Raw genomic sequence first — 27,804 nt, forward strand, 5'->3', positions numbered from 1 at the left:
GTGGTTTGACGCGATGGGCTTTAATCTGGAGAACAGGGTTTGATTTCCCACTCTGCCACATGAGCGGCAGATGCTAATCTGGTGAACTGGGTTGGTTTCCCCACTCCTCCACATGAAGCCAGCTGGGTGACCTTGGGCTAGTCACAGCTCTTTTAAAGCTCTCTCAGCCTCACCTACCTCACAAGGTGTCTATTGTGGGGACGGGAAGGGAAGGTGATTGTAAGCCGGTTTGATTTCTTCCTTAAGTGGTAGAGCAAGTCGGCATATAAAAACCAACTCTTCTTCTTCTTGTCTAGCTTGTACTTATTGCCGTTGCATGGATACCGAATGGATTTAGAATCATAGAATAGAATAATAGAATCATAGAGTTGGAAGGGACCACAGGGTCATCTAGTCCAACCCCCTGCACAATGTAGGAAATTAACAACTATCTCCCCCAACATCCCCAGTGACCCCAACCCTCCCCCCGCCATGCAGAATCCCACAATCAATTGCAGAACTAAATCCCATATTCTTTTGTCTATGTGGCAGTTTGTGAATAAGTTTCTCCCACTGATATCTCACCATTCACTCTTCAGTGCTGCCACAGAGTCACTGTGTATACATACCCTGCTTAGTTCTCTGCTTTTCAAGTGAGGCTGCCAGAAATGGGGGAGGGAAGGGTCAGTTAGGGTCTGCAGTGGCAACTATTTTTATGATGTTAACTGGTCATAATTTGCAGCTTCTGAGAAAATGAAACAAGCTCTTCCAAAACCCATTTCATGGACACAGCTGGACAGCTATTGGATAGAAACAGACATTATTTTTAATGGGCTGGATTTAAACCAGTAACTTAGAATTGAAGAAACATTATTTCTTCCCTACCCCCTTTCCAAACAAAAGAACCTTGCAACACAGAGTCAGTCAAAGATGTTTTCATCCTTGGTGAACTTATGAAACTCTGTTTAGCTAAGTAATGTCTGTTCTCACTGGCAGAAGCTCTGCAGGATCTCAGCCAGAGAAAGGGCCTTTTCTAACACCTACTTCCTGGGTCTTTGATTGGAAATGTCAGGGGTTGGACCTGGGTCCTGCATGCAAAGCATGCATTCTACCACTGAACCATGGCCCTTCCCAACTGCTTGGTTTGACTATATGCTTGGGGAGGGAATGTGGAAGTGGGGAGGAGAAGGTTACACATGGAATGCACATCTGTCCCCTGCACTCCACAATGCACCATCCTCCTTGTATTATGCCTCTTTCTGCCCCAGTGATTTGCAGCATAAATGGGGATGAAAGAGAATCGGTGTAGCTTGTATGGACAGTGTGCTTGAATGGAGGCACTGTCTTGTCACAGAGTCTTGAAAACATTTGTGCTTTTTCTAGTAATGCATCCTTCATGCTCAGTTTCCACTGTTTCAGGGAATACTTAAAATGCATCATTAAAAGTGAGAGCTCCCTCTTGGCACCAGACAACATGCCATCATACAGTTACCTTTTCTTCTAGAAGTAAACTTCTGAGCCAGTTTAGGAAAGGGCAAACCCTCACTCCCTATACGTAAATCCACAGGAGGGATGGGAAATTAAGCCAAGCCTTTTTCAAATAAAGAACATGGTCACAAGCTATCCTTTTCTCACAAACATATCTAAGAATGTTGTAATCTTCAGGGGATCGAATGATCAAAGTACAGAGACTCCTTGGCTGAATTTAAGTACCTATAATCCCTGAATGACTGTCATGTAGAAGAGCCCTCAGACTATGAAGTTTCCCGCTGAATATACCCTATTCAATAAATGTGGCTTTCCCCCATGCAATTCCTTCGGTGTTCTTGTAGCTACTCTGTTGAGCACCAAAATCTCCTCTGAGGTCACATAGCCTCGCAAATCTGTTTTGGCACAGCACTAACAGCACCTCTAGAGCAAGCTTGAGATTACACCCTGGACTGCCTGTAAAATAGTCAGACAACTGTTGCGGTTGCTTCGGTTCTACTCGCCACACTGTAAAACTGCATGAGAAACCCTGGGCTTCCTATGTGGTGCTTCTTGGAGGGAGCAAAACAGCAGCTGCTTGCCGGATGCTTGTACTTAAATGAGATGCCTCTGTGAGGGCCAGAGAATTCAGCGTGCAATCTCTTACCGGAATTATGCTGCCTGTGACCACACTACGTTCTTCATTTCCTCTGTCTGTTTCTGGATTTTGTTAAATGCTATATAAACTCTTTTCAATGCTCTGTTCAGTGCCCACAGAGCCCAGCATTTACTGCTGAAGTTGTAGGTGACCTTTCCTTGTTTCCCAGGAGAGTGAAGCAGCCAGGCTACGGGTTTCCCCACTCCTACACAGCAGATTCTTGGTTTGCCAGTTCAGTTGGAACCATAGAGAACAGATCAGGAGGAGAGAGATGCAAAGGTCCAGAATTCTGTTGATTGTCCCAAGCTTCCAGCATAAAGCTGAGGAAGTAGTAGTGTATATGTGGGTGGGATGGGATGGGAAGAGGTGAGGTCTTTGGAGAACAGACCATGTAGGGAAAGGGAAACAGCTGACAAAATTAAAACGGTTTTCTCAGTTTTTCATGGTTGTATCTCTGTGTTTATTTTTCTGTTGCTGATTCTGTATTACATAGGCTATATTTTTGGCAAATACTGTGGAACTAAGGCCCATAAAACATACCATTGGGTTTCCGGGCCCTGGGTAGTAGAACATGGTCCTTGTGCTGATAATAGACCTCTGCTGGTGCTTCTCAGGCACCAGCTTTCCCCCTTCCATGACAGCACTTGCCTTGTTTGTACTAGAGAAGAATGCTCTGATTGTGTGTGTGTGTTGGGGGGGGGGGTTAGCCTATAATTATAGCCATATCATCATCCCACTTCCACATCTCTCTCTCACTGCACTTGGTCAGTACTTCCTGTCTCTTCAGTATCTTCTCTGAAGCTCCGAGCCTTGCATATTGCCAGCGAAAGTCACTTTGACTAAATTGGCAGGTTGTAGCTCCACAGGACATTGGTCACACTGGGCATATTGCTGACGCAATCATTCCACTAATAGCCTGAATGGCAATACCAAACAATAAGGATTGTTTTGGGTTGTTTTGGAAAAGGAGTCCCCCGCGTGGTGCTTTTGGGCAGCATGGGGCCTGCTGTTACCTTTCCTGGTGCCTGCAAAGTGATTTAAGAAAGTGGATGGATCCAGGTGGGGCTTCTGCCCAGCAAGGCTTCTGACTGACCATTAGATAATTGATTGGGTACAGATTTTTAAAAATGTTGCTTTGGCAGCAGCTGCCACCACAACATAAGGATCTTCTCAGTGTGACTGAAGGTAAACTGTGGCAGCCATTTTGTGGCTAGTTCCTTCTCCTGAGGCAGCCATTTTGTGGCTGCATCCACCATACTGTGTCAGAATCCCAAAGGTGCCTGTAGGCTCAAAAAGGTTGGGGACCCCTGTTATGGAGGCTTCCCCCCCCCCACAACGTGCTCTAGGAATATATGTGTGATAATGAGGTGCACGTCTGCTGTATATTCCATGATCTTAAGCGGAAACCTTTTGCCTCATGTAGGAAGGACAATGAAAAGATGGCTACTTTCCCCATTGCTGAGTCTTGATCCTCTGTTTTGCTTTCTAAAAAAATATCAGAAGTGCTTCTTTCCAAAGGCAAATATATAAACAGAAACACTAAATGGTCAATTATAATTTGTCGCCTGTTCAAATCATGGTTCCATATCCCCCTAAACCAGTTTCCAAGAAGGAGTTAGGGTGGAACTTTAAAAGAAAAACAAGGCTTTCATGGAAATGGCAATCATGTACCAAACATGTCCGCTGTGATGTGTAGCAGAACCTACCCTGTATCTTCATGTCACCACAGTGTGTTCTTTCCATCATTAAACAAACTTGTGTGAATTTGGTTTGTGCAGAGGTCTCCTTTTCTCTGTCTTTCTGACATTAGATCATGATGGGTAGCCGTGTTAGTCTGTCACTAGCAGTAGAAAAGAGCAAGAGTCCAGTAGCACCTTAACGACTAACAAAATTTCTGGCAGGGTATGAGCTTTCTGAAGAAGTGAGCTGTGACTCACGAAAGCTCATACCCTGCCAGAAATTTTGCTAGTCTTTAAGGTGTTTCTGACATTGTTCTCCTTCTTCATTAGTGGTTACGGTAATTATCACTAGTAGAAAAGCTCATGAAAATTTCACTACCTAGTGAAACTCTAAGCCTTAAAGATGCCTCCAGGTTAGGAATCTAAGCAGTGCACATGCCGCTCACCAGAGCAGTGATTAAGGAATGACGGCTCTTGTTAAAGGGGTAGTTTAGCATGCTTCTGTCAGCAGTTCTTTTGTCAGGCGGGGGGGGGGGCTGCAAACAGAGAGCTGAGCCCTCTCCTGCAAAGAGATGACCGGTCTGCCAAGAATAATAGTGATGTTGAGGAATGAAAGGGATCCGAATTGCTGCTGACATCCTCAGAAATCAGCCTGGGACGGTGTTGCATTCTGTGCTTGAAACATGAGTGTCCATTAGGCCCTCCTGATGACTGTGCCCTGTTGTCAAGTTGAATGAAAAAGTGCTAGAATTTGTTCAGCTGTTGCATCTACTGATACAGGTCTTGAGTGCTCATAGAAAAATTAAGTTGACATCTTTCCTTCCTCATGAACTGGAAGGCCTTCCTTCCCTGGTTCTGGTGTTGTTTGCTTATGTGTTTTTATTGAATTATTTTATAATTTTAAATGTTCTTTTAAATTGTGCAAGTGTTTTCATGTTCTTATGCTTGCCGTCTTGGGGACCCTGATCAGGTGGAAAGGCAGCATAAAAATGTTTTAAATAAATTAATTCAGTATAGACTGCTGTGGCACTGAAATGGGGACATTGTGGGAAGGGGAGGATCTCAGAAGGAAAAAGTTGGGAAGAAGAAATGAGAGGAAGTGTCAGCGTAATGTATTGTGCAATTGATCTGAAGCAGTGCTCCTTTCAGCCTGACACCTTCCAGTGGTAGATTAGTGGGAAATTCTATGTGTTGCACTAGGTGGTAGAGTAAAAGGTGTTAGAGTAATGAGCTGTATTATAGGAAACGGGAGGAAATGTAATGCAAAAGCAGCAATGGTTATATTAGGAATTTACGAAAAGTGATAACCCATTCAGTGTAGGTCTGTAATTATACTGAGCCCTTCCATGGGTTAGGATGACTGCTTAAGAAAGCTTTCTGCTTTTTTTGTGGCTCAGAAACAAACCAAAAATTAGGACATGTAATTTCTTCAGAGGAATTGGTGTTGACCATGCCTACTGCCTTTGTTACCAACAATGAGAGGCAGTCTTGAGATTCAGCATTTGGATGCAGAATGTGGGAATGAAAATAGAAATAGAAATACAATACCCACCCATCCCTAATTTCTAGTGGTTTGGGAAATCCATTGATCTCTGCCCATTTTGTCTACTGGATGGGGCCCAACCCTCCATTCAGCAGCAATCCTTCCCCATAAAATACGGCACAATATGATTCATCCTGCACATTGTAAGCTTGGTAATCTAAAGGCACTGCTGTATAATATTGATAAACCCCTTTCAGTTCTTTATCAAGGCCCTTTATGCAGCTCATTAGTCTAATTTCTGGCATTTAATAGCAGGACTAAAGAAACATGGCTAATCAGTGGAGAGATCTATTCTACTATGTAGGGAGTTGTAACTGATCACTGGCACAGTAAGTAAAAAGACTGAACAGCTTCTTCATACTAATTGCTGTCATTTGCTGATGTCAATGAAGTTTTTATGGATGCTATTTTTACGTATACTTTAATAACATCCCATCTCTGACTTCATGATTTTATGAGTTTTCATTTTACATGATTTATCACATCCTCCATTTTTTGCCAACCTCTGATATGGGGTTAGCAGATTCTCAGTGGTGCAGTCTGCTAACTCCATATTCCTCACTTCTGAGTTTCTGGGCAGCTTCCAGATCTGATAGTTGGACGTCCTCTGGTCATCCTCACTGCTTATTTATATGATGCCACATGTTTAGATACTTGGACAGCCTGTGTGCTGCTAGAGGTCTGTGTGTGTTTACTGAGAAATTAGTGCAACTGTGTTCCATGGGATATACTCTTAAATAAGAGTATGTTGTAGTCTTAGAACCTGAGCTTGGGTTCAGTATTCTGTGGTAGATCTGATTATCCACTAATGCTGTTTCTCTCTGTGAAACCACAACATCTGCAGACGAACTGACCCAATCCCTATGGCTCATAGCCTGTTTTAGCCCTCTGAGGCAGTAACACAAAGGGCATGGCTTTCCTGGCTCTGTTTCTTTGTTATGGTGGGTGGCCAACATGGAGAGATGGACCTTAGCGCTCTGAACTCAACATCTTTCGTGCCAGAGAAAAAGCTCAAACAATCCAGGGGTATGAGTCAGCAGCACCCTGTTTTGTTTGCAGTTTGGATTCGCCAGACAGCAATGTCTGCTGCTAATGCTGCCTCTGGCAGATTTACAATGCTGAGAGAGCCTAAGGAGCTTTTTGACCCCTTTTGGGGAAGAGAGGGAGCTTGAATTGGCTGCCCGCAGTAATATTCTTCTTGGAGTGTACAATCAAGGAAGTGCAACAAGGAAGACAATAGGGTACAATGTTACCTGTGAATACTTATGATGGGAAGAATCTGGTGGATATTCATGGGCTGACAAAGAGAGAGCACCGTATTCTGGTGGGAAACAACACAGTAAAACAGGTTGCACTCTGAGCTTTGGGCACAGTGGAAATGCAGGTGATCGAGTAAAGTGGCTGGGAAAGCTCTGGAAAATTGTGATCAGCTCCATAGGAACAATGAGAAAAATATGATTCCTCCTAGATAACATTATAGTTTAGAAATACATGAACAATAAGATTGCCATGTCATAAAGATGTGCCTGTCTGATTTTGTCTGTGCGGATTTTCAGCAAAATCAAAAATGATCCTTCAGATTTCCAGGAGAGATCATGAGTTGACCTGAAGACATTTTGTTTTATTTTTTTATGCTTTTATGTAGGAGGAGATTTAACTCTCCTTGGTATTACTACTTTAGATTCTTATGTGTACTGTTCTACTTTTAACATCTTTGGCTTAGATAATGATTGGAACCCAATGAAAACTTTGTTCCTGGTGTTTGCGGGGAGTGCTGCCCGCGGTAATGTTCTTCTTGGAGTGTACAGTCAAGGAAGTGCAACAAGGAGGACAATAGGGTACAGGGTTACCTGTGAACAGTTATGATTGGAAGAATGTGATGGATATTCATGGGCTGACCATTTTTCAGCACACTTTCTGTGGATACTTTCATTGCTACCTAGGGGTGCAAAGATTGCTACACAAAGGCTGGATGCTTCCTTTAGCCAGGGACTTTCTTGCATTCAACTACGGGAACAACCGGGCAGTTCCCAACAAAGGGATCAGGTGCGCTGTTTCAGTAGTTCCAGTCCCAGCAGTCTAGCCATGCAGGAAGCTTCAGCATGTGCTTGCCCACATGGCAGTGGCCGGGGACCAGTGTGTGGTGCCATTGGTTACTGTTGGCTGTGCTGTCTGAACTCCAGAGTTCTTGTAGTAAGATACTTGTGTTTCCCCAGAAAATATCTTGTGTACCAGTTATGTCTGACAGCAGCCACTGCAGAGCTGCAGAAATGATCAGCTGGCCATTCCTTTTGACAGTTAATGTGAGCTGTCCATAGCTGTTCCTAGCTTGGCAACTTATGGGAGCAGAGTAGCTTTTATGTTGTTTCTTTTCTCTTTTAGAAGGAATGAACTGCATGAACAAGAACCATGGTTGTGCCCACATCTGTCGGGAAACCCCAAAAGGTGGCATTGCCTGTGAATGCCGACCTGGTTTTGAGCTCACCAAAAACCAACGAGACTGCAAGTGTAAGTACCTGCAATGGGGGCTTGTCACATTTAGATTTAGCCTTGGTGCATTTTATGGATGGACCCAGAAAGAGCAAGAAAAATACAAATATAACCATCATAGGATTAACCGCTGATTCACTGAAATTGAGGGTTCTGAATGCTCTCCCCCTCCTTATCACACTTCTGGCTTACAGACAAAGACTCCTTGGTTCCTGAGAAACCGTAGTTCACTGTGACACCTGAATTGGATGAAATGGCAAACATTGGTTTGTTCTCTTGCCTACAAATCATGATGCCAAACAAGGAATAAAATGTAGGTTGGAATTATGGTTTGTAAATAAAAGATGAAGTGCTCAAATGACGTGTAAGCAATGTGGTATGTCTGTTCTGCATCGTCTTTTCCCTGACTGCTTCTCTGCCCTTCTAGTTGTGCAATAGAACATGTAGTAGGTATGCAGATGACTTTCCATGTGAAGCACTCTTAGATCAAAAGTGAGATAGTGCAATAGGTTATGTCATCCAAAAGCACATGGGATGCTAGCCTAATGGAACCGGTAATCTATTCGATTTGACAAATGACGCTGGGTTTCATGGATTGGCCATTACAAAAGACTGACAGTTTGGGACCCCTGTTTCTGTGTTATTGACTTTGTGATGATAATGTTTTGAAGCAACTATTTACTTTTTGTCTGATCTCTTTTCCATTGCAGTGACCTGCAACTATGGTAATGGAGGGTGTCAGCACACTTGTGATGATACAGATCAAGGGCCAAAGTGTGGTTGCCATGTCAAGTTTGTGCTACATTCTGATGGGAAGACATGCATAGGTAGGTGAGAACTATAATGCAAATCATGGCTGAAAGTGCGTCTGTGTGTGGTGTGTATGTAGGCAACAGAGTGTGGTACTTTCGACGCAGTACTTCCTATGTATGGGACTGCTTAAAAAAATTATGGGAGTTCATACTCTGATACCAAGGGCAATCTACATAAAGCCACAGAAAACAATCTATTATTGTAAAACACAATTTCCTCGGGCCCTACAAAAACCACTTTATAGAAGAGATAAGAAAACAATCTAGCACTATAAAGGTCACCTTTCCAAGGTGTCAGAAAGAAAGTAAAGCGCCACAGTAACAGGTTGCCAAAAGACTATTTTCAACCTTCTTCGACTCTCCATATTGGGAACAGTATCTGTATGTTCTTAGAATGATTCTGCATTGCATCAAAAGGTCCAGCTGCCCTGTTATGATCTGGGATGTTTGAGGGGAAATGGAGTGTTGAAATGGTTCTGTTCTAGAACTGTTTGTGGGCACAGAAGGATGCACTTGACCCAGACTGCGTGCCAGGTGAGTGGGAGGCAACGTGCTATTTATTTATTTATTTATTTATTTATTCGATTTCTTACCTGCCCTCCCTGGCCAAGGCCAGGCTCAGGACAGGTCACACCCTTTAAAATATACATCAACTGTCAAAATTTAAAACCCTAAAACAATAACATTCCAGTTAAAGTCTAACAAGTCTCAAGATGGTGCTACCGACTTGACCGAGTAAACAGTCATCCCCTCAGATGGATTCCAACATATAATACAAAAAGTGGGGGGAATAGGGAGGCCAGCAAATATAATATCCGCAGCTGCCCTCAACTATAGGCCTGGCAGAATAGCTCTGTCTTACAGGCCCTGTGGAACTCTTTAAGGTCCCATAGGGCCCTGATGTCAGCTGACAGAGTATTCCACAAGGCCAGAGCCAGGGCCTAGAAGGCCCTAAGAGTATGTGGCTGTCCTCGACGAGAGCCAGGGAGAAAGCCCTGGCACTCCTCGAGGACAGCCGCCCACTCTTAGGGCTGGGGACCACCAGTAGATTATTATCAGCAGATTGTAGCACTCTTCAGGGGGTATACCAGGAGAGGCAGTCATGAAGATACGAAGGTCCCAGACCATGTAAGACCATGTAAGGTCAAAACCAGCACCTTGAACCTGATCCGATACTCCAGATGGAGCCAGTGCAGTTGTCAGAGCACAGGCTGAATAAGCTCTCGCCGCATTCTGTACCAGCTGGAGCCACCGGATCAGTCTCAAGGGTAGCCCTATGTAGCGCGAGTTACAGTAATCCAGCCTATAGGTGACCGTTGCATGGATAACCATGGCTAGATCAAGGCGGGAGAGGTAGGGCACCAGCTGTCGGGCCCGGCGGAGATGGTAAAAAGCCACCTTGACCACGGTTGTGACTTGGGCCTCTATGGATAAGGAGGCATCCAGGATCACACCCAAGCTCTCGACGGCAGTAGCAGATGTTAGTTGCACGCTGTCAAGAGCTGGGACCTGGCACCCCGACCTCAAGCCGCCCCAACCTAGACCTCTGTCTTCACTGGATTCAGCTTCAGTCGACTTTTTCTTAACCATCCAGTCACGACATCCAAGCACCTGGCCAGGGTGTCCAGGGTGGAGTCTGGATAGCCGTCCATCATCAGATAAAGCTGGGTGTCATTAGAGTACTGATGATACCCCAACTTGAAAGTCTGAACCAGCTGGGCAAAGGGACGCATATAGGGATGCATATAGATATTAAACAACATAGGGGAGAGGATTACTCCCTACAGCACCTGCAGGGAGCGATCCTCTCCCCTATGTTGTTTGGTTGCAACCCAGAGGACCTGGGTCAGTAGTGCAATGTGGTTTGCACCTCTACAGCTCAAAGGGTATCCACAGTTTTCCTTGTGCGGCCTCTTGCCTTGACATAGGACACCAGGTACTTAAAGCTTCTCAAACTTACTTGGAAACCCAGCAGGGAAGGTGACTTCACAGTTTACTTGGACAACCTGTTCATACTCCTAGAGTTAATAGGGGGTTCTTTTTTCTTCAAATTTCAACTTCAGTCTACTATGCTATAATTTTGATTTTTGTTTCTTGTATTTGTTTCACATTATAGGTAAAGAAAGGTTCTTGTTTTCTGAATGCTGTAAAATGTATAAAGATTGCCACTGTGCTTCTCCTTCCCCATAATCATTTTCCTCCTAGGGTGAACATGCACATTTCCTTCTGTCTGCATATGATTTGCCTTTTAGACTTTTCACTTCCGACATAGCTTTCCTCTGAATTGTTTGATCTGAACATTCTCCTTCAACACAGTTGCTGTTTAAATAAAAGAATTGCAGGGGCATAGAGAACTGTCTGTAACATCTGGTGTGCTACATGGTCTTAATGGTGATGTATACATGTCCCCTCGGAGGAGAAATATGTTTATGGAAATTTCATTCTCCTATCCACTTTTCCTTTCTTTGTTTGCTTTCACAATCTTTGTGATAGCTTCCTTTAGGCTTGCCAGCCTCCAGGTGGTAGCTGGATTTCCTGGGATTACAGCTGATCTCCAGGTGATAGAAATCAGTTAACCTGGAGAAAATGGCTGCTTTGAAGAGTGGACGCTATGGCACTGAAGTCCCTCCCCAAACCCCACCCCACCCCAAAATCTCCAGGTATGTCCCATCCCTGTGATTGCAACCCTAGCTTCCTTCCTTTTTTCTGAATGGCTTCAAAAGCCAGACCCAGTGACCTGCACAATGGAAGCCAACTCAAGGGTTTAACTCCCAGTCATCCTATAAACATGCTGTCACCTGCAGCCTGACGTGAAGAAATTAAGCAAGTGAAGTTTTTTTTCCTAGCAAGGAGATGAAAAGATGGGGAAAGCTTCACCTGCTTAGTTTCTTTCTGTTAAGCTGCACAGGAGCTGGGGCAGGAAATAAATGAAGTAACCCTGCAGATAAGGGAACTTTGGAAGCCAGAGGAATGTGAGTCAAGGGGTCATAATTGCTCCCTGGCCCAAAACGAAGAAGGCTCCAGTGCTTTTCACATAGAAAGGGAAAGTTCTACTAGCACTGCTACACTATGGTGGGAAAAACTAAATGAAATGTCATTCCCATTTGTCTGCAGCCTTTAGAAGTATTGGGGCTCTCTTCGGGAACTTGGATGTGGAAGCTCTGAGGTAGCAGCAAAGTTCAAAAGGCAGTGAGGAAGAAAGATGAATTTCACAAACTGATTTGAACTGTCCATCCAAATCTACTGCAGGAGGGAGGAAAGTGAGACTCACACGGGGGCCACTTTAGCCACTTTGATTGATTGATTGATTGATTGATTGATTAAGCAAAGTTACACCCTTCTAAGGCCATTGACCTCAATGGACTTTGAAAGGGGTAACTCTATTTAGGATGGCACTGTCAGCCTAGTCCAGATTTCAAGGCATGAGCAATGAGCATGACACTCCATGCCACCAAGCTCCTTCTTACTTCTTCTGTGGCAGTAGCTCTGTCTTCTGGGAGGCCCCAGGGTCACTGATGCTGAAGGAGACTGGCTAATTAGATAAACTTACAGTGTAATTCAAAGCAGCGTTCTGAAACGACAGAACATAAGATGCTGCTTTGCCCCTCCTATAATAACCTTAGATGTATAGTTATTATATCCATCCTCCCAAAAATCCCAGGAAGATCAGAGGAATGGTTTACCTCCTTTCCTCTTGCAGACCCTGAGTCTGAAACCTCAGGTGAAGTTGCCAGATTCTGTGCAGCTGCCCAAGTCTACTGAGGTACAGTGTTGATTTAGTGACACACACTTGCTTTTTAATATATATCTTAATAGAAGATTGTATATATATTCTTAGTCTTCTGTTTTAATCTGCTGGTGCATGACCTTAATAAATTATTGATTGATTGATTGACTAAGCAAAGTTACACCCTTCTAAGACCATTGACCTCAATGGACTTCAAAAGGGGTAACTCTGTTTAGGATGGCACTGTTAGCCTAGTCCAGATTTCTCATTACATCCCTTCCTCCTGTGCTGCAGTAAAGAAAAGATCACCAGCTTTTTTCTGGACCCTTTCCTGGACCTTAAAGAGCAGCTTAATATGCACATTTTTTATTCAGGAGAAGCTTTGTCCTGTCATAGATCTAATATCACCTGATTAATTTGTGTTTTGACAGCCCAATGTGTTGAAACTGAAAAATCAGGGCTAGTTAAAAAAGCTGGCCATTTCAGTCCACTGGCAGGCCACAGTGTTGGTCTGTGGACCTCTGATTCTTAGTTAACAGAGAAAGCTTTCCAATTTCACTGTTCAGCTCACAACAAGTCAGCATCTTCTGAATAATCTAAGTGCCAAGTTTGATATGACTGCAACAGTTCAGTATTGTTTAAACATGGGAGTGTCCTGATCTCATAAAAAAGAGGAAGAGGTCCATTTCTAACAGAAGTAGGTGATGATGGCTGAACTTTCAGCAAAGCTCGGATATGCGTGAGAGCAGCTATAGGAAGTAAGTCATGGATGAAGGGAGGGTGCACTGCTGTGCCCCTTTCCTGTATACCTGGGGTTGTCAACTCTGGGTTGAGAAATTCCTGGAGATTTGGGGGTGGAGCCTGGGGAGGGTGGGGGTTTGGGAACCCCACTGAAGGGAGGGGCCTCGGTGGGGTATAATGCCATAGAGTCAACCTATGGAGCTGCCATTTCCTCCAGGGGAACTGAGCTCTGGATTCTGGAGATCGGTTGCAATTCTGGGAGATCTCCAGGCTTAATCTGGAGGCTGGCAATCCTATATACCCCATTTAGTTTATCCTTTCCTTTTATCCCTTAGAAGCTCCTTGATCAATTGATCTTGAGCAGCATATTTAGTTTATCAGTTGGCATCGCTGCTCACTGACCTCTCCCTCATTGCGTTTGTCTGGTGCCCAAGTCCAAGCCATGCCTTTCTGTAAAGAAAAAAGCTCTTTGAATCTGGTATCGCTTCCATCTGAAGTAATTAGAGACATTTCAGTTATATTTCAAACAGGACAAATATTTAACACTCAGATGTCATATTAATAGGAAAATAGGCGAGTGGAATGGGCTGAATTTCTGCAGTATCCTGTGTGCCAGGAAACACCCCATTTAATGTACTTGTGGTCATATATAGCTGTAAATACCAATTTCCACTATATATGCATTCAGGAGTGAGTGTGGATGCCTACCTCTTCTGTTTGCCCCAGGACATATGAGTTGGGCATATAAAGGGCATGTCTATTGGGGCTTGGTTGCATTGACTGATCATGTCTAATTCAAAGAAATTATGATGATTTCCACACTGATCCTTCCTAGTGGACATGGCAGATTCAGGGAATCTTGATGTTAGTGTGAGTGGCATGGTCCATATGGAGGAGTGTTTTACAAAATCCAGTGCCGTTTTGATGCCTTATTTCTTTTGGGCACTTTTCCCATGTTTTCTACTGAAGTACCACAATTTATAGCAGTACTGTTTACCTCTGCTTCAACTGTTCATTAGGCATTCAAAAGACCATCTCAGTCCTCCTCCTCGGAGAGGGCAACAGTTGAGCCAGTGCAGTACTACAACTGTGTGCAAAAGAGCATCCTCTGCTAGCTGAAATCATTGCTGCCTTGCCACACTTCAGCCTTCCTCTATAGACTATAGTAAACAGATTTTCCTTTGACTGCAGAGGTCCAAGATAATACTGAAGATGCAGGATTATGCTCAGAATGTTTTGAAATCCTTAGGAGTAGTGGAACAAGGATAGCTTCAGATTCATTTAGTAGACACTGCAGTAATTATCGGGGACTACCATGCCTTTTTGGATCTTTTTGGCTCATATAATATATTATTTTAATTTTGGTTGCAAACAGAGATAAAGGGTCAATGCTGCGACTAAAGCAAATGGAAGAATATTTGGTACCTTGCATAAATTTTGGAACTGTGTATTTTTTAGTTAAAACATATTTTGTGCATCTCCATTTAATCTCACACAATTGCACGCCTGTGCACAGTTGGTAGCAATATCTTGTTTGTTGTCTTTTGGGTAGATACTCTAGATTGTTACGCATACTCACAGCAAGAGAATTTCATGATTTTAATGCCTTGAATGAGGAAATCTGATGCTTGCATCAGGATAGCTGCTGTCTTGGCTTGTCTTTATTATCTGATGTCTTGGGAAGAGCTGGAGAGGTTAATATTAGATCATAGCAGCTGGTTGCAACCAAAAACTTGGCATCATAAGGTCTCAGCCTGAGAACAAGTGTTAGAATTAACACTGTTTGAGTTTTGGAACAACAAAACATTGGAGAGACAGAGAGATGCTTTACTGGTTTCAGATGCTTATGTAGGTTGACAGTAGATTATTAAGAAGTCTGATTTAGGAAGTGATCAAGCTACATTGTAATGTTTTTGTTGTTGTTGCTGCAAAAAACAGAGATTAAAATCAGTTCAGATATTTGACTTTGAAAGCATCTGGTGAACTGCTGAGAAAATACTCTGCATGCACAGCAATTTTTTGGTAGGACCTACAGATGGTCAAACTTTCATTGCATATTGTAGAGCAGTTAGGGTTCTATTAAAACCCCTTTGCATTGACATTCTAAGAGAAGTTGCTTGTACTCCAACCACCTCCCAGTTTTCATAATCTTAGGGTACATATGTAGCAGTAACTGAGTATTTTATAGCTTTTTAGAATCTAAAGGTTATATTTTTGGTAATGTTACTTTTATTATGTTGTCTATGTTATTTGAAGAATCGGGGACCCATAAGACTGGCACCAGAATTCCGTGCATATAAACTTAGAAATAAAGTGTATTTTTTTTTATAAAAAAAAAAAGAAATAAATAAAGTGTATTGATTTCAATTGAATTTTTAAGTAATATACTTCAGATTGCAGTCTGAAAGCGTCATCCTGAATACTTGCCAAGCCTCCTCTTTAATTTTACTCATATAGAATAACAATTAGCTTTTTCATTTCCTCCAGTGGATTTTTAAAAATGTGTCTGTAGTCACCTATCATTGAACTACACTGACATAACATTGTGCTTAGTCTCCTTTTTGTAGCATTCTTAAAACACAGAAGATAAAATTCAGCCTAATACAGATTCCTTCAAATGGAGGATCTTGTTAGTTCATGTATGCAGCCCTCAGGGCTTTCTTTGCTTCAGTCACATCTGTGCTGACTGACTGAGCCATCTGTCCATGCTGATTCCAGAATATGCTGTACTCTGTATTTCCTCTGAAGTCCAGTCATACTGTACCTCTAGCTACCTAGCACTGTAAGCTAATTGTCTATAAAAACTCTTAGTGAGTGAAACACATTGTTTTTTTGAGATTCAGACATCTTTCCTGTAAGGAAGTATTTCTGTTGCAGGATATTTCCAAACCCTAGTTCAGTTTTTCTCCAAATCAGTGTTTCAGATGTGCTAGTGAATGTTCTGTAGAATGAGTTTGTGGAAGTGACATGAGACTTACTGAGATAGTATATATGGTATCATCAGAGATGAGTGATACTTGATGGTCCTCCAGCCTTCATGCCATCTGTTAGTATAACATAACAGCCAAAGGACCAACCACTGTGGCTCAGTAGTAGAGCATCTGCTTGGCATGCAGAAGATCCTGGGTTCAATCGCCAGCATCTTCAGTTAAAGGGAACAGGGAAGTAGATGATGTGAAAGACCTCTGTCTGAGACCCTGGAGAGCCACTGCCGGTCTGACTAGGCAATACTGACCTTGATGGACCAAGGGTCTGATTCAGTATAAGGCAGCTTCATGTGTTCAAATTTTGCCTCTGCTATGAACTTGTTTGATGATCTTAGGCAAGTTGCCATCTCTCATTCTTAGTTACCTTATGTCCAATAGTGGAATAATAATGATACCAACTGTAATATTTGTCAAAAGGATTACTGAGAAATATATGAAAGGCTTGGAACACTCTATGCTATGTAAATGTAAGTCTAACTTTTTAAATGTGATTTTTGGAGGTTTTGATGGTTTGCCATAGTCCTACCCTGACGTGAGAGCAATGGGACTCCTTTTAAAAATAAAATGTTATCGCCACCCTTTTACTCCATCCGCAGAGTTTCTCTATTTTGGAAACTTCACTTTAATCTTCAATAGCTAGATATACTTTAATTCATTGGCCAGTGAATTCTCAAGGGACTGGGCCAGTCCTGTTTCTAGTTTTCCTGTTAAACGTAACATTACCCATAAGATATGATAGGCGTCCTGTGAAGCATTCCCAAAGTAAGAGTCAAAAGACAATAAATGCATATTTAGCCAGCTGTTTATCAAGTTCTAGTCCCTGTATATGTTGCTGTTAAGTCCATGTATTTAAGCTGTCAGACAGAAAATAGCCCGCTATTGTCCTGAGATTCAGTTTTGTTTAGGAGCCTGTTCTGGATGGTACAACAAAAGATGTCTGCCTATGCAGTCTAGGAAAAAAGACTCTCAAAAGGAAGGCATTTCCTGGGATGTTCCTGCACTGAAAATGGAAAGCTGGCCTTCCATAGGGCACATCCTGAATTTGTCCTCCTGTTGCTCCTGTTTGCTGGACGGGCAGGAGAAGAGGCAAACTGAAGAGTCCTGTTCACGTCTTTTAGACAATAGGGGCTCCAAATCTGTGTGTCCAATATCTTAAGTATGCAATAATGAAGACATAACATTGAATTGTTGACTGGCTGCTGAAATGGAACAAGAATGATCGTTCTATGGCTGTAATATCCTTTCTGAATTAGGCAACCCCTTTGAAATAATCTGAGTGTTACCATGTATGCAGCTACACATAAGCGTACCATTTAGGCCTTTGCATGTCCGAACTTCACCATTGCTCTCTGCTCATGACTGCTCTGCTTGGAAAACACTGTAGGATTGTGCAGCCAAGGGTTATTACCAGGCATCTAATCCCACCATCCCAGTGGGGAAGCCCTGGGAATAGATTTACAGCCGGCCGAAAGGCTAAGATACCTGCTTCGTTATTTATAACTACCCTTTTTTTGTTTTATTGCTGGGTCTTAGCAAACAGCCATCCTCATCCCCCCCCCTTCTCATCCTCCATTTCCGCTGAAATATTTCATCATTTCACAGGGAATAAAGTTTCCAGCGAGGAAAATGCTAGCTCGCTCCCTTGGCCAAGCTCTTTGAAATTGAATGCGGTGTGTTTGAAGGGCTGCTCCAAACAGTTCGACTAATACAGGTCCCCTTCAGATCACACCATAGCAGGAAGTGCAGTCCGCTTGCTTGAATGGCAGTTTCATTGGGCTATGGCCAGTGTTTTTCATTCCCTCACCCCACTTTTTTTAATGTTGCTTTTAAAAATGCAGATAATGAATAACATACCTCTTATGGAGGTGGTTCCGTCCTAATGAAGGTTGCCTTGTCCTGGGGATCAAAGGCTGGGGAAGAGAGGGCAGTAACTTTAAGTATCAGGCTTTTAAAAAAAAATCCTATAAAAACGATTAGTGATTAAAGTGCTGCATGGTGATTTGTAGAAAGACAACCTCACAAACATGAAAAGAACAACCTTGCTCTGTCACTGATGAAACAGCTTGATAACAGACATGCTTATTGTACAAGTGCAGAATTTGGTATCTGCTGCAGTGTTCAGTGTTCTGAGAATTTAAATTTTCATTTTAAAATAAAAAGCAAGCTTCTAATTCTTATAGTTGCAATGTGTGCACAGTGACTGATCGCAGGAGTCCGAGGAAAGCAGGGCAAAACTTCAAATAGTATCTACAAGCCTCTCATCCCTGTAGCAGACAGCCAAAGTAAAGCGATTTTGCTTTATATGCAATTTTATTTAAATACATTATTTGTGGTTACTGCAGTGTGTACAACACAATCAGGATAGAACCCCATCAGGTAACATTGATTGATTAGTGACAAATTGATACCTTTCTTTTTGCCACTGGTGGTGGTGATCATGGTGAGTCGGCAGTGAGCAGAATCTGATACCCTGATGGGTTTTCAAGATTTGCAGGCTAGCCTGATCTCGTCAGATCTCAGAAGCTAAGCAGGGTCAGCCCTGGTTAGTATTTGGATGGGAGACCACCAAGGAATACCAGGGTTGCTGTGCAGAGGAAGGCACTAGCAAACCACCTCTGTTAGTCTCTTGCCATGAAAACCCCAAAAAGGGGTTGCCATAAGTCGGCTGCGACTTGACGACACTTTACCCACCCATGATAATAGGGCTTTTTTGAAACTGTGCATGAGTTACTGTTGAGGGGTGACATCAGATCTCTGGTGGCTTTTCTGTACAGTTGATCTTTCTCTTGCTGGAGAAAGCACACCATCAAAACCAGTTACCAAGTACTGAACTGGCAATTGCCGTACTGGGATAAGTCCCCTTGATGTACAGGGCTACAGGTTGTGAGATGAAGCAGTGCTGGTTTATTACTGTTATGAAAGCATTCATATATATGAATTAAACTTATATAACTACAAAACTTGATTTCCAAAGTTTACATGCAGAATTAATCATATCTGAATTCTGCATATCAGGTTTTGAAGTCTAGTCTAGTCAACTCTAACCATTATGGTCTTTGCCTGTGTGTTTTCCTGTATCATAAAGTGTATTCTTCCTGTATTAGGCTGTGGTCTCAGGATGCATGTGCTCGAGTCTAAAAGGAACTGCATAGAATTGTCAAATCACTGTGCTTGTTCAATCTTTTGTAACTAGAAGGAAGCACATATTAAATCCAGTATATCAGAGCTTCTATGCATAGGATTAATCACATAGTGACCCTCTTTATGCAACAAGGTATTCTCAGACACTTATTTAGGGTTTACTTATTGAGGTTTCCCGAAACATTATTATAGGAAGTGTTCACTGTTAATTGTTAAGTAGTTGATCTATTATGATTTAAGAGGGTCTGAACAGATGCATTCACAGAACATAGAGTCAAATTACAGAATACATTTGGCCACCTCACTTTCCACACAGCCACGTGGCAACTGCAGAGAACTTCTGCTAAGTATTGCAGGGCCCGATTCAGACCAGGATCACAGCGCTGGGGAGCAGGGGCTCCAGCTTTCCCCACACATGCACAGTTTTCTCAAGCCAAAACTGCAGGGAGGGGGCACTTTTTGCAGAATTTGTCCCTGTGTGAGACACAGCATGCCCTTCCACACCCACACCCACCTCCGACCTACTTTGCTGCCACTTCCACAATAGATAGGGTTGTCAGGTCCCTCTTCGCCATCAGGGGCAGGTTTTTGGGGAGGAGCCTAAGGAGGGCGGGGTTTGAGATGGGAGGGACTTCCATGCCATAGAATCATATTGCTAAAGCGGCCATTTTCTCCAGGCAAACTGATCTCTATTGGCTGGAGATCAGTTGTAATAGCAAAAGATCTTCTGCCACCACCTGGAGGTTGGCAGCCCTAACAATAGAGGCAGCTATTGTGAATTGGGCTGCCACAGCAAACAGCTTCAGGAGCGAGTGCTCAGCAAGGTTCCCTGGGGTGTAATGTTCTCTCAGGCTCGTGGACTCTGGAGCCTGAGAGAACATCAAACTCGTGGTTTGATATATTTTGTGTAAAAATGTATATGCCTACCTTTCTCCTAAAAACTGGGACCTAAGGCAGGTCCCCAGTGGGCAACCACTTGTATTCGTGACCTTTGCCTTTTGCCTGAGCAACTGTCATCTTGAACTGCCTGGTTGCTGTACCTGGCTCCTGAAAGGTCTTACTCTGTTCTCTGCTTTCGTGTTCACTGGATTTTCCTTCAGGCCCTGTTCTTGGGGATTTATGCCTTCAGCTTTCCTGCTCGCTTTCTAAGGCTACTTAAGGCCCACCATAAAAAGTTAATTCTCCCATAGTTTAAAACAAGCAACCTATTTTAGAAGTACAAATCTCCAAGGCCGTTTATGCATGGCTGTTTCCTCATGGTCACCCCACCAACTACTTCAGGGCTTTGCTTTGATTATGCTTGCATATTCCGACTGTCAGAGGTCGCCTTGCCCTCCCTGCATGTTTCCACATGTTTTCCCCAAGTTTTTTGGGATGCCGGCTAAACACAAATCCAGAAAACGTGGGCAAAACGCACAGGGAGAGCGAGGTAACCTCTGACAGTTGGAAAATGCATGCATAATCAAAGCACAGCCCCGAATAGGTTGGCAGGGTGACCACAAGGAAGCAGCCATCCATAAATGGCCCAAATGCATTTGGGAAGCAGGACAGCCATAGATGCAGTAAACGTTTTTCCATGCAGTTTCACAGCAATAGCACAGTTACTTGAAACCATGTTGCGTAGAGGCCTACAGCAGGATATGTCTAGTGGAAGAAGCTTAAGCAGAGCTTCTAAGAGTATATCCATAAAACAGAGGTTACTTGGGTAGACCATGTAGAAAACATTCTCTTCTTCCTGCTTCAGAAGGAAAAATTCTTTCCCATCCAGTTGGATGGGGATTGCCAAGTGCTGAACAAGATGCAGGAGAAGGGTCATGGTTCAGGGGTGGAAAATCTGCTTTTCATGCAGAAGATCCCAAGTTAAAGCCATCTCCAGTTAAAAGGGTCAGGTAGTAGTTGATGTGAAGGACCTCTGGAGAACTTCTGCCAGTCAGAATGGACAATACTGACCTTGATAGACCAATGGTCTGACTCATTATCAACCAACTTCATGTGATGGGTGAGGTACTTCTTTGCAGGAAGAGATGATGACAAGGAAGGGTTCAGTCCCACCCAGAAAAGATGAATGGGTAGTGAGCATCACCACCCATTTCTTCTCTCGACCACTGTGAGGTTCTATGTGTGTCCCCACTCCCCCACCCCGGCATGTTCTTGCTTGTCTCTGAGATTTGGTTCTCATTAGGTCTCACGAGCCAGCACTCAGACGCTATGACTCTCCCTTGCTCCCTTTGGGATAATTTGTCCCATATGTGTGCTTGGATGCCTTCTCTCTTGTGTTGCCAGCTAGTGAGCTTTTGGGATAAGCTTGTCCAGTTAGCTTTTTCTCTGTGTTCTTTGCAAGTGCAAGGCTTTTACACAGGTCAATCCCAGGATGTCCCAGAAATGGCAAATGGTTCGATAAATCTGTCCACCCTTTGCAGTTATGAACCTTGCTTCTCTGGGTCCTTTTTTCTGAGGGAACAGTACTGGAAGGCTGCGCGGGTTTATATGGTGATGATTCTAGAATAGGCCATATATTCAAGACAGAACGAGTGGATCCGTAGCCCTTAATCATGTTCATGGTGCTATTCAGAATTCTATTAATGAGTTGTTTTGTATCTTTTCCTTTTAAAAATCAGACACTTAGGGCCCCAATTCGATCGTGATTGTGGTGTGGAGGAGGGTTTTAAGCCTTCCCTTCTGTACCATTTTCCTGACCTGGAATAGTCACACCGAGCCTGTTTATCTCATTGAAGTAACATACAATTCCTCATCAGGACCTGTATTTTTGCTTCAGTTGAGCAAACAGCAGCTCTGTGGGGCCAGTACGGATTGGGAAAATGACACTGGGAGAAGACTTAACCCATCTTCTTTCCTGTGCCTTGGTCCTGATCAGAATCAGGGTCCCATGGTGTTTTTTAAAAAAATAGATAAAATGTGCTTTGGACCTCATTAACACAATTTCTGATGACACATCTAGATCACATACTGTTCATATCTGGCAACCAAAATTAATACTAAATCTTTTATTTACTACTCTTAGGCTAATTCAAGGTACCGCTGCACTTTATTTCCTTCCAGTTCCTTGTCAGTCTTGCTTGGGCCAGTCTAATTCTGTGTAGAGTTATTCCAGTCTAAACTGATAGAGATAAATGGGTTTTGACGGGAGTAACTTTGCATAGGATTGCACTGTTGGTTATACTTCATAATCATAAGCCTGCCAGAACTGCACAGCATCTTTCTTTAGTTTTTACAGCATTGATTTGGTCCCAAATCAGCAAATTATTTTTTATACAGCAAAGTTTTAAAAGGGTTTTGAGATTTGGCACTAACAATCGCTTAGCAAAATAGTTGATAAAAAAAACCTCTTGAATATATACACACATCTTGAGCCGCCTTGAGCTCGACCTTGGTTGGGAAAAGGCGGTGTAGGAGTGTAATAAAAATGTTTATCGACTGTATGTCATATCATTGCTATCTGTGAGTCAGTGTTCCTAGGCATCAACCCAGATATCTGGAGCATATGCTTCAGAGAGAAGATGCATGCTCATGTGTTCAGTAAAGCACTAGAAACAGGCTTGGAAGAATTCATATCTTCCCTGGAAAATAGATAAGAAGGCCCCCAGTTTAATTCTAGTTAAGCTTACTTGGGAAAAGAATTTACTTGGGAAATGAAGAACCTCACAGAGGCTAGCTAAGCTTGTCTATATTAAATTCATAAACATGAATTTAACCATTTAAGTATGTCATGTATATTCTGCTAGAGTAGTTTATTAACTGCAGATTTCCAGGCAAAATGTTCCCAAATAAGGGATCCTCTGGGGCTTTAGGTTACTATACAGTGTATTCTGATTGCTCCTTAAAAAGACACTGATTGGTGATTCCTTTTACTTTAGCTGAGGTTTTACAGTGCCTTTTTCTCTGCTGTTCCGAACAGTTAAACTTGTTTTATATATATGACCCAAATGTAGTTCACCTTTGCATCTTTTGAGATACTGAGATAAACAGGGTTTTTTCTGTAAGTGCATCTACACCAACATGAGTATGTACTGTAATTACTCAAATGGAAGATGACCCTGATTATAAGATGACACCCTTAAAGATGTTAAACATCCCCCAAAATTATTATTCAACATAACTGTATCTTGTATGCAAATGTAAGACAACCTCACATTTTTGATGACATACCTGTGAAAAAATCCTAGGCATTTTCCAATTTCTCTTTTTCCTCATTTTGAAGTTCCTGATTCTTCAGTGGGTTTTTTTTTTTAAGTTCTCCACATGTTTTACTCCCTCTAGTGGCCCATTCGATATAGCAGAAGATTAAATCTAGTTTATTTACCTGCTGATTTAAGCAGCAGCTTTTTACTCTTGATAAAATCAGGTGTAATATCAAATTGACCACTAGAGGGAGCAAAGCACATGCGGAACATTTAAAAAATCCAACAAAATAGGAACTTGGAGATGAGGAAAAAGAGAATGCGGAAAATCCCCTAGTCTTTCATTTGAATAAATACTTAAGCTTAAATATTGTATGTAAGAGAACAATAAGATTACACGTGGGAAATCGATGATTGGATCTCCCATTTTAAGGACCCCAATTTGGATCAGGATCATGGTGCCGGGCAGGGGGGAGGGTAGCCCTTCTCCACATGGATATATTCCCAATATAGATTGGCTCCTCCAAACTTCTATTAATCATGGCAGGGGAAAAGACAGGTACAATATGGTTCAGTTTCTCTCTGTTGACTGTCCCCTTGTGCCTCCTGAAAATCCCACTAGTCGGTATTCTAGTAGGGCCAAATCAAAGATAATGGTTAGAGAGAGATTGTATGGCTGATAAAACGGGAAGACACCATTATAACGGACAGTCTGTAGCCTTGCCATTGGGTGGTTTGCTTTTAGCCAGATTTATGATGGGAGAGGGGAGGGAATCATTAAATATTTGTACATCTGTGCATTGGGAATATTTACATCTATTTTTTTTAAGCCAAACTCCTTACTGGATACTGTTTCTAAACCACTTTTTTATAATGTTAAACAGGGGAGAGGCACCTCCAGCAGCACGTTACCCCCCAGACGTTTTCTAATGGTAAATATTTTTGTTCTCTATCTCTATGAGGGGTTTTAATTGTAGCTGCATTTTATATTTTGGAATATAACAACTGGGCATAGGGGCCTGAGCTGTTGTACTAACTGCATGCCTCACTTTGCATCATAGAGAATGGGGCAGAAGGGTCATTAAAAGGGGCACTGGTGTTTACTAACTATCTAACCTGTCCCCAGACCATTTCCAGCCCCCACATTTATAAGCCTGCCCTTGTCATCTGCATGGTCCCAAGTATAAGCAGTGAGTGTGTAGTCTGGGAGCTGCCTGCCAAGTGAAGAAAGATTCATGCAAGCAATCAGGGTTTTCCCATGAGGAACAGTACATATATGAAATATGGGGCTTCAAGTGGCTGCTTGCTTTGCTTGTGCTAACAGTGTGTTCTTTTGCTAGAAACGATAATCACCAGTTGCAGGGGGAAAGGGGCAGTGTCTGCTCTGTCATTTCTTCTGTATTGTAGAATTTCTAAAGATGTTGCCCAGGCTATTCATTCCATTCAGGAGTTATCCAGAAGTTTGTCTCTGTGAGGCCTTTTGAAGTGTCATGGCCCCTGCAAGGCTATGGCATTATTATGGCCATGGAAAACCAGGACAACAGAGGTTCGGTGACTTGTTTAAGACTACATCAAGAATTCGTGGCAGTACAAAACACAGAGCTTGCACGTCCTAGATCCATTTGGGAAATAATCTTCTCTTTCTAATTGCCACCATATACTGCAACAGTTATGGGCTGTGACCTATTTAATGAAGAGTAGAGACTAACTGGAAAAAAAAAGTGTTACCTGACCTTGTAGATAAGATGGGGAACTGAACTCTGGTGCTTGTAGTCACTGTGGACGTAGCTTCCATGTTAAAGCCTAAGGAAGGCTGCAGGTAAAATTGACCAACTGTGGGAGATCTTCTGGGGCTGTCTTCTTCTAGTCCTTTCCTGCCACTGTTGAGTTGGTGCTTGGTGGGAATTTACATCACTGTGTGTGGCCCTGAAGCCGAGGCAAAGGGCTAATTGAAGTGCATCATTCCTCTGTTCTTTCATGAGGATACTCATGCAGTTTAGAGAAGAAAGGCAAAACTGAAAGAAGTTCTGCCAAAAAGCTGCTTTCTGATGTGCTGTCTCGTTTTTGCAATGGGGAAACTGATGGGGGGACTTGGAGTCAAGCACTGGAATGAATTTGAAGCAGAAATTGGAATAAGGCAAAAGGACTCTTCATTTGTCATTCCCAGATGTGAAAGACAGCAGAGACTAACAGTGCAATCCTAAGCAGAGTTACACCTTTCTAAGTCCATTGAAGTCAGTGGAGTTAGAAGGCTGCAACTGTGCTTACGATTGCATTGTCAAGGACTGTTTTCTTTACAGTCAGGCAAAACTGTTTGAAATGGGGTAGTGCCACGATTGGTGATAGATGAGTCACCTTTCTTTCTTTGGATATGTAGCATTTTTTTCTCTAAGGACTGTTTCTGGACAATGTTTTTTATGGATAATTTGTCCACATTTCATCATCTCTGCTGTCTGTTTTGCGTCAAATATGTACAGTTCACACCCACATATTACATCAATATATCTAATTATCACTCTGACCCCATCTATGAATACTTACATTCAGAGACTGGAGTCATGAATGGACTAGACAGATCTTTCTACCAATCTAAGAAAGGCCCCAGGTTTGCCAAAAAATATGCAGTAATAAAAAAGGGGGTTAACTCCCCCATAATAGAAACAGCACCTGAACCTTTAAGAAATGAATGCAATCTGAGATCTCAGTGACCATTTCAGGGGTTTCTAGGCAACCACAACAGTATTGCCAGCCTTCAAACCTTGGTTCCTGTCAGTAAAAGGCAGGGGAAGGCACAGGTCTCTTTCCAGGGCTATTTTGGCCTCCCATTCTACCCAGCTCCCCTCCTTCCTGTCCTGGAGGGGAAGACTCAAGGAGGCCAGGCCCAGCAGTATCCACCAGGCAACTTGCTACCTTGCAGTTTGCACAGCTTACCCAGGTGTGGTGGTGGCTATGACTTGATGCCACACAATATGCCTGGGCCCAGCGGCAGCTGAACGTATGCAACGCCCAAGCCTGGCAGTGCCACCACACAACTCACCTGAGTGACTTCCTACCACATGACTTTTGTAACTTGGCTGGTCTTTTCCCATGGAGAGGATGCCAGGGGAGGAAAGGAGGGAAAGCGGAGAGCCACTGTGGTGTAGTGGTTAGAGTGTCAGACTCTAGTCTGGAAGACCCAGGTTCAGACCCCTACTCTGCCATGCAGCTTTCTAGGCGACCTTCAGCCGGGCGTTCTCTTATGGCCTACTCTACCTTACAAGGCTGTTGTGAGGATAAAATGGAAGATAATGATATAAGCCACTTTAAGTCTGCATTGGGGAGAAAGGGGGGTTATAATGAAGTAATATTAAAAAATAAAGCTGAAGACTGAGGGGGGCAAATAAAATAAAGTTTGGTTGGTGAGTGGGAAGGAAGCAAAGAAAGAAGAGATGATATGGGCGCTTCCAGGAGGAGAGAAAGAGGAAATAGTGAGGGGAAGGTGATACAGGGAGAAATGAAGGGAAGTCCCTGAGGGATCCCTTCTTGTCATTGCTATTTATGATTACTAGTGCTTGTGTTCTTTACAGCTTGTCTCTCATTCAGGTTTTCCTTATGCTTGATATGAAGTAAATGCTGCTGTTTCTACTGAGCGTTAGGTCTTTAGGCTGTTTCACTCACCGTCACCCCTCCAATGACTTCGGGTCTTTGTTTGGATTATGCATGCTGTTTCTGACCGTCAGAGGTCACCTCGCTCTCCCCCTGCGTTTCCCTGTGTTTTGAGGGACATGTTTTATCTCAAATTTGAAAACGCGAGGAAACACAGGGGGAGAGTGAGGTGACCTCTGACAGTGGAAAACGGCATTCAGAATCCAAACAAAGACCCCAAGTTGCCAGAGGGGTGACGGCGAGTGAAACAGCCATGCATAAAAGACCTTAATTTCCAGTTCCTGGTCTCATACTTACATTGCTGACTGCTCAGCTTTCTTTGGTATTGCAAGAGATTTGTTCTCCTGCTGCTCTATTTAGATAACTACCTGTTTTAATTGAAGCAGGGACTCTGCATTTCTTCCCCTGGGTTGGGGAGATGCACGTTTATTTGGCATAATGGTACTAATACAGCAACCACTTACATAATGAATGTGTTTATGGGGCACCTTGGACCTGTCATGAAATCCCGATATCTGTCTGTCTTTCTGTGTCTGTTCGGATCAAAAAACACAACAAAATCTGGAGCCCAGCTGTAAAGCTACTTGGAGGGGTGGGTGGGAAATCTGCATACCAAAAAAAGTGAGGATATGTTTCGTTTCATTATCTCCCTAACTCAGATTGGCTGATGGCAGAGATTTCCTCCATTGGAAGGAACTTTATGAAGATGTAAACAGCCTCTACTGCTAGTGGAAAGCTCCTTTGACTGGAGGACAGCTCCGCTGGGTTTTAATGGAATGAAATCACAGGATCCAAG

The 27,804-nt window shown here is 43.0% G+C and overlaps 1 protein-coding gene across 5 annotated transcripts in view; it reads left to right on the top strand.

Annotated features, from left to right (window-relative positions):
- The window catches only part of SCUBE3 (signal peptide, CUB domain and EGF like domain containing 3), a 127,606-nt gene that overhangs the window by 54,641 nt on the left and 45,161 nt on the right, over positions 1-27,804 (top strand). For 2 of the 5 annotated variants that reach the window (XM_056844024.1, XM_056844029.1), the window contains 3 exons: positions 7,709-7,834; positions 8,527-8,643; positions 24,248-24,295. In XM_056844024.1, coding sequence (XP_056700002.1) covers positions 7,709-7,834; positions 8,527-8,643; positions 24,248-24,295 — 291 coding nt within the window. The remainder of the gene's footprint in view (positions 1-7,708; positions 7,835-8,526; positions 8,644-24,247; positions 24,296-27,804) is intronic. The other 3 variants (XM_056844026.1, XM_056844027.1, XM_056844028.1) reach the window with 3 other exon arrangements.

Source organism: Euleptes europaea, chromosome 2 (genome assembly GCF_029931775.1).
Source record: "Euleptes europaea isolate rEulEur1 chromosome 2, rEulEur1.hap1, whole genome shotgun sequence".
NCBI lineage: Eukaryota > Metazoa > Chordata > Lepidosauria > Squamata > Sphaerodactylidae > Euleptes > Euleptes europaea.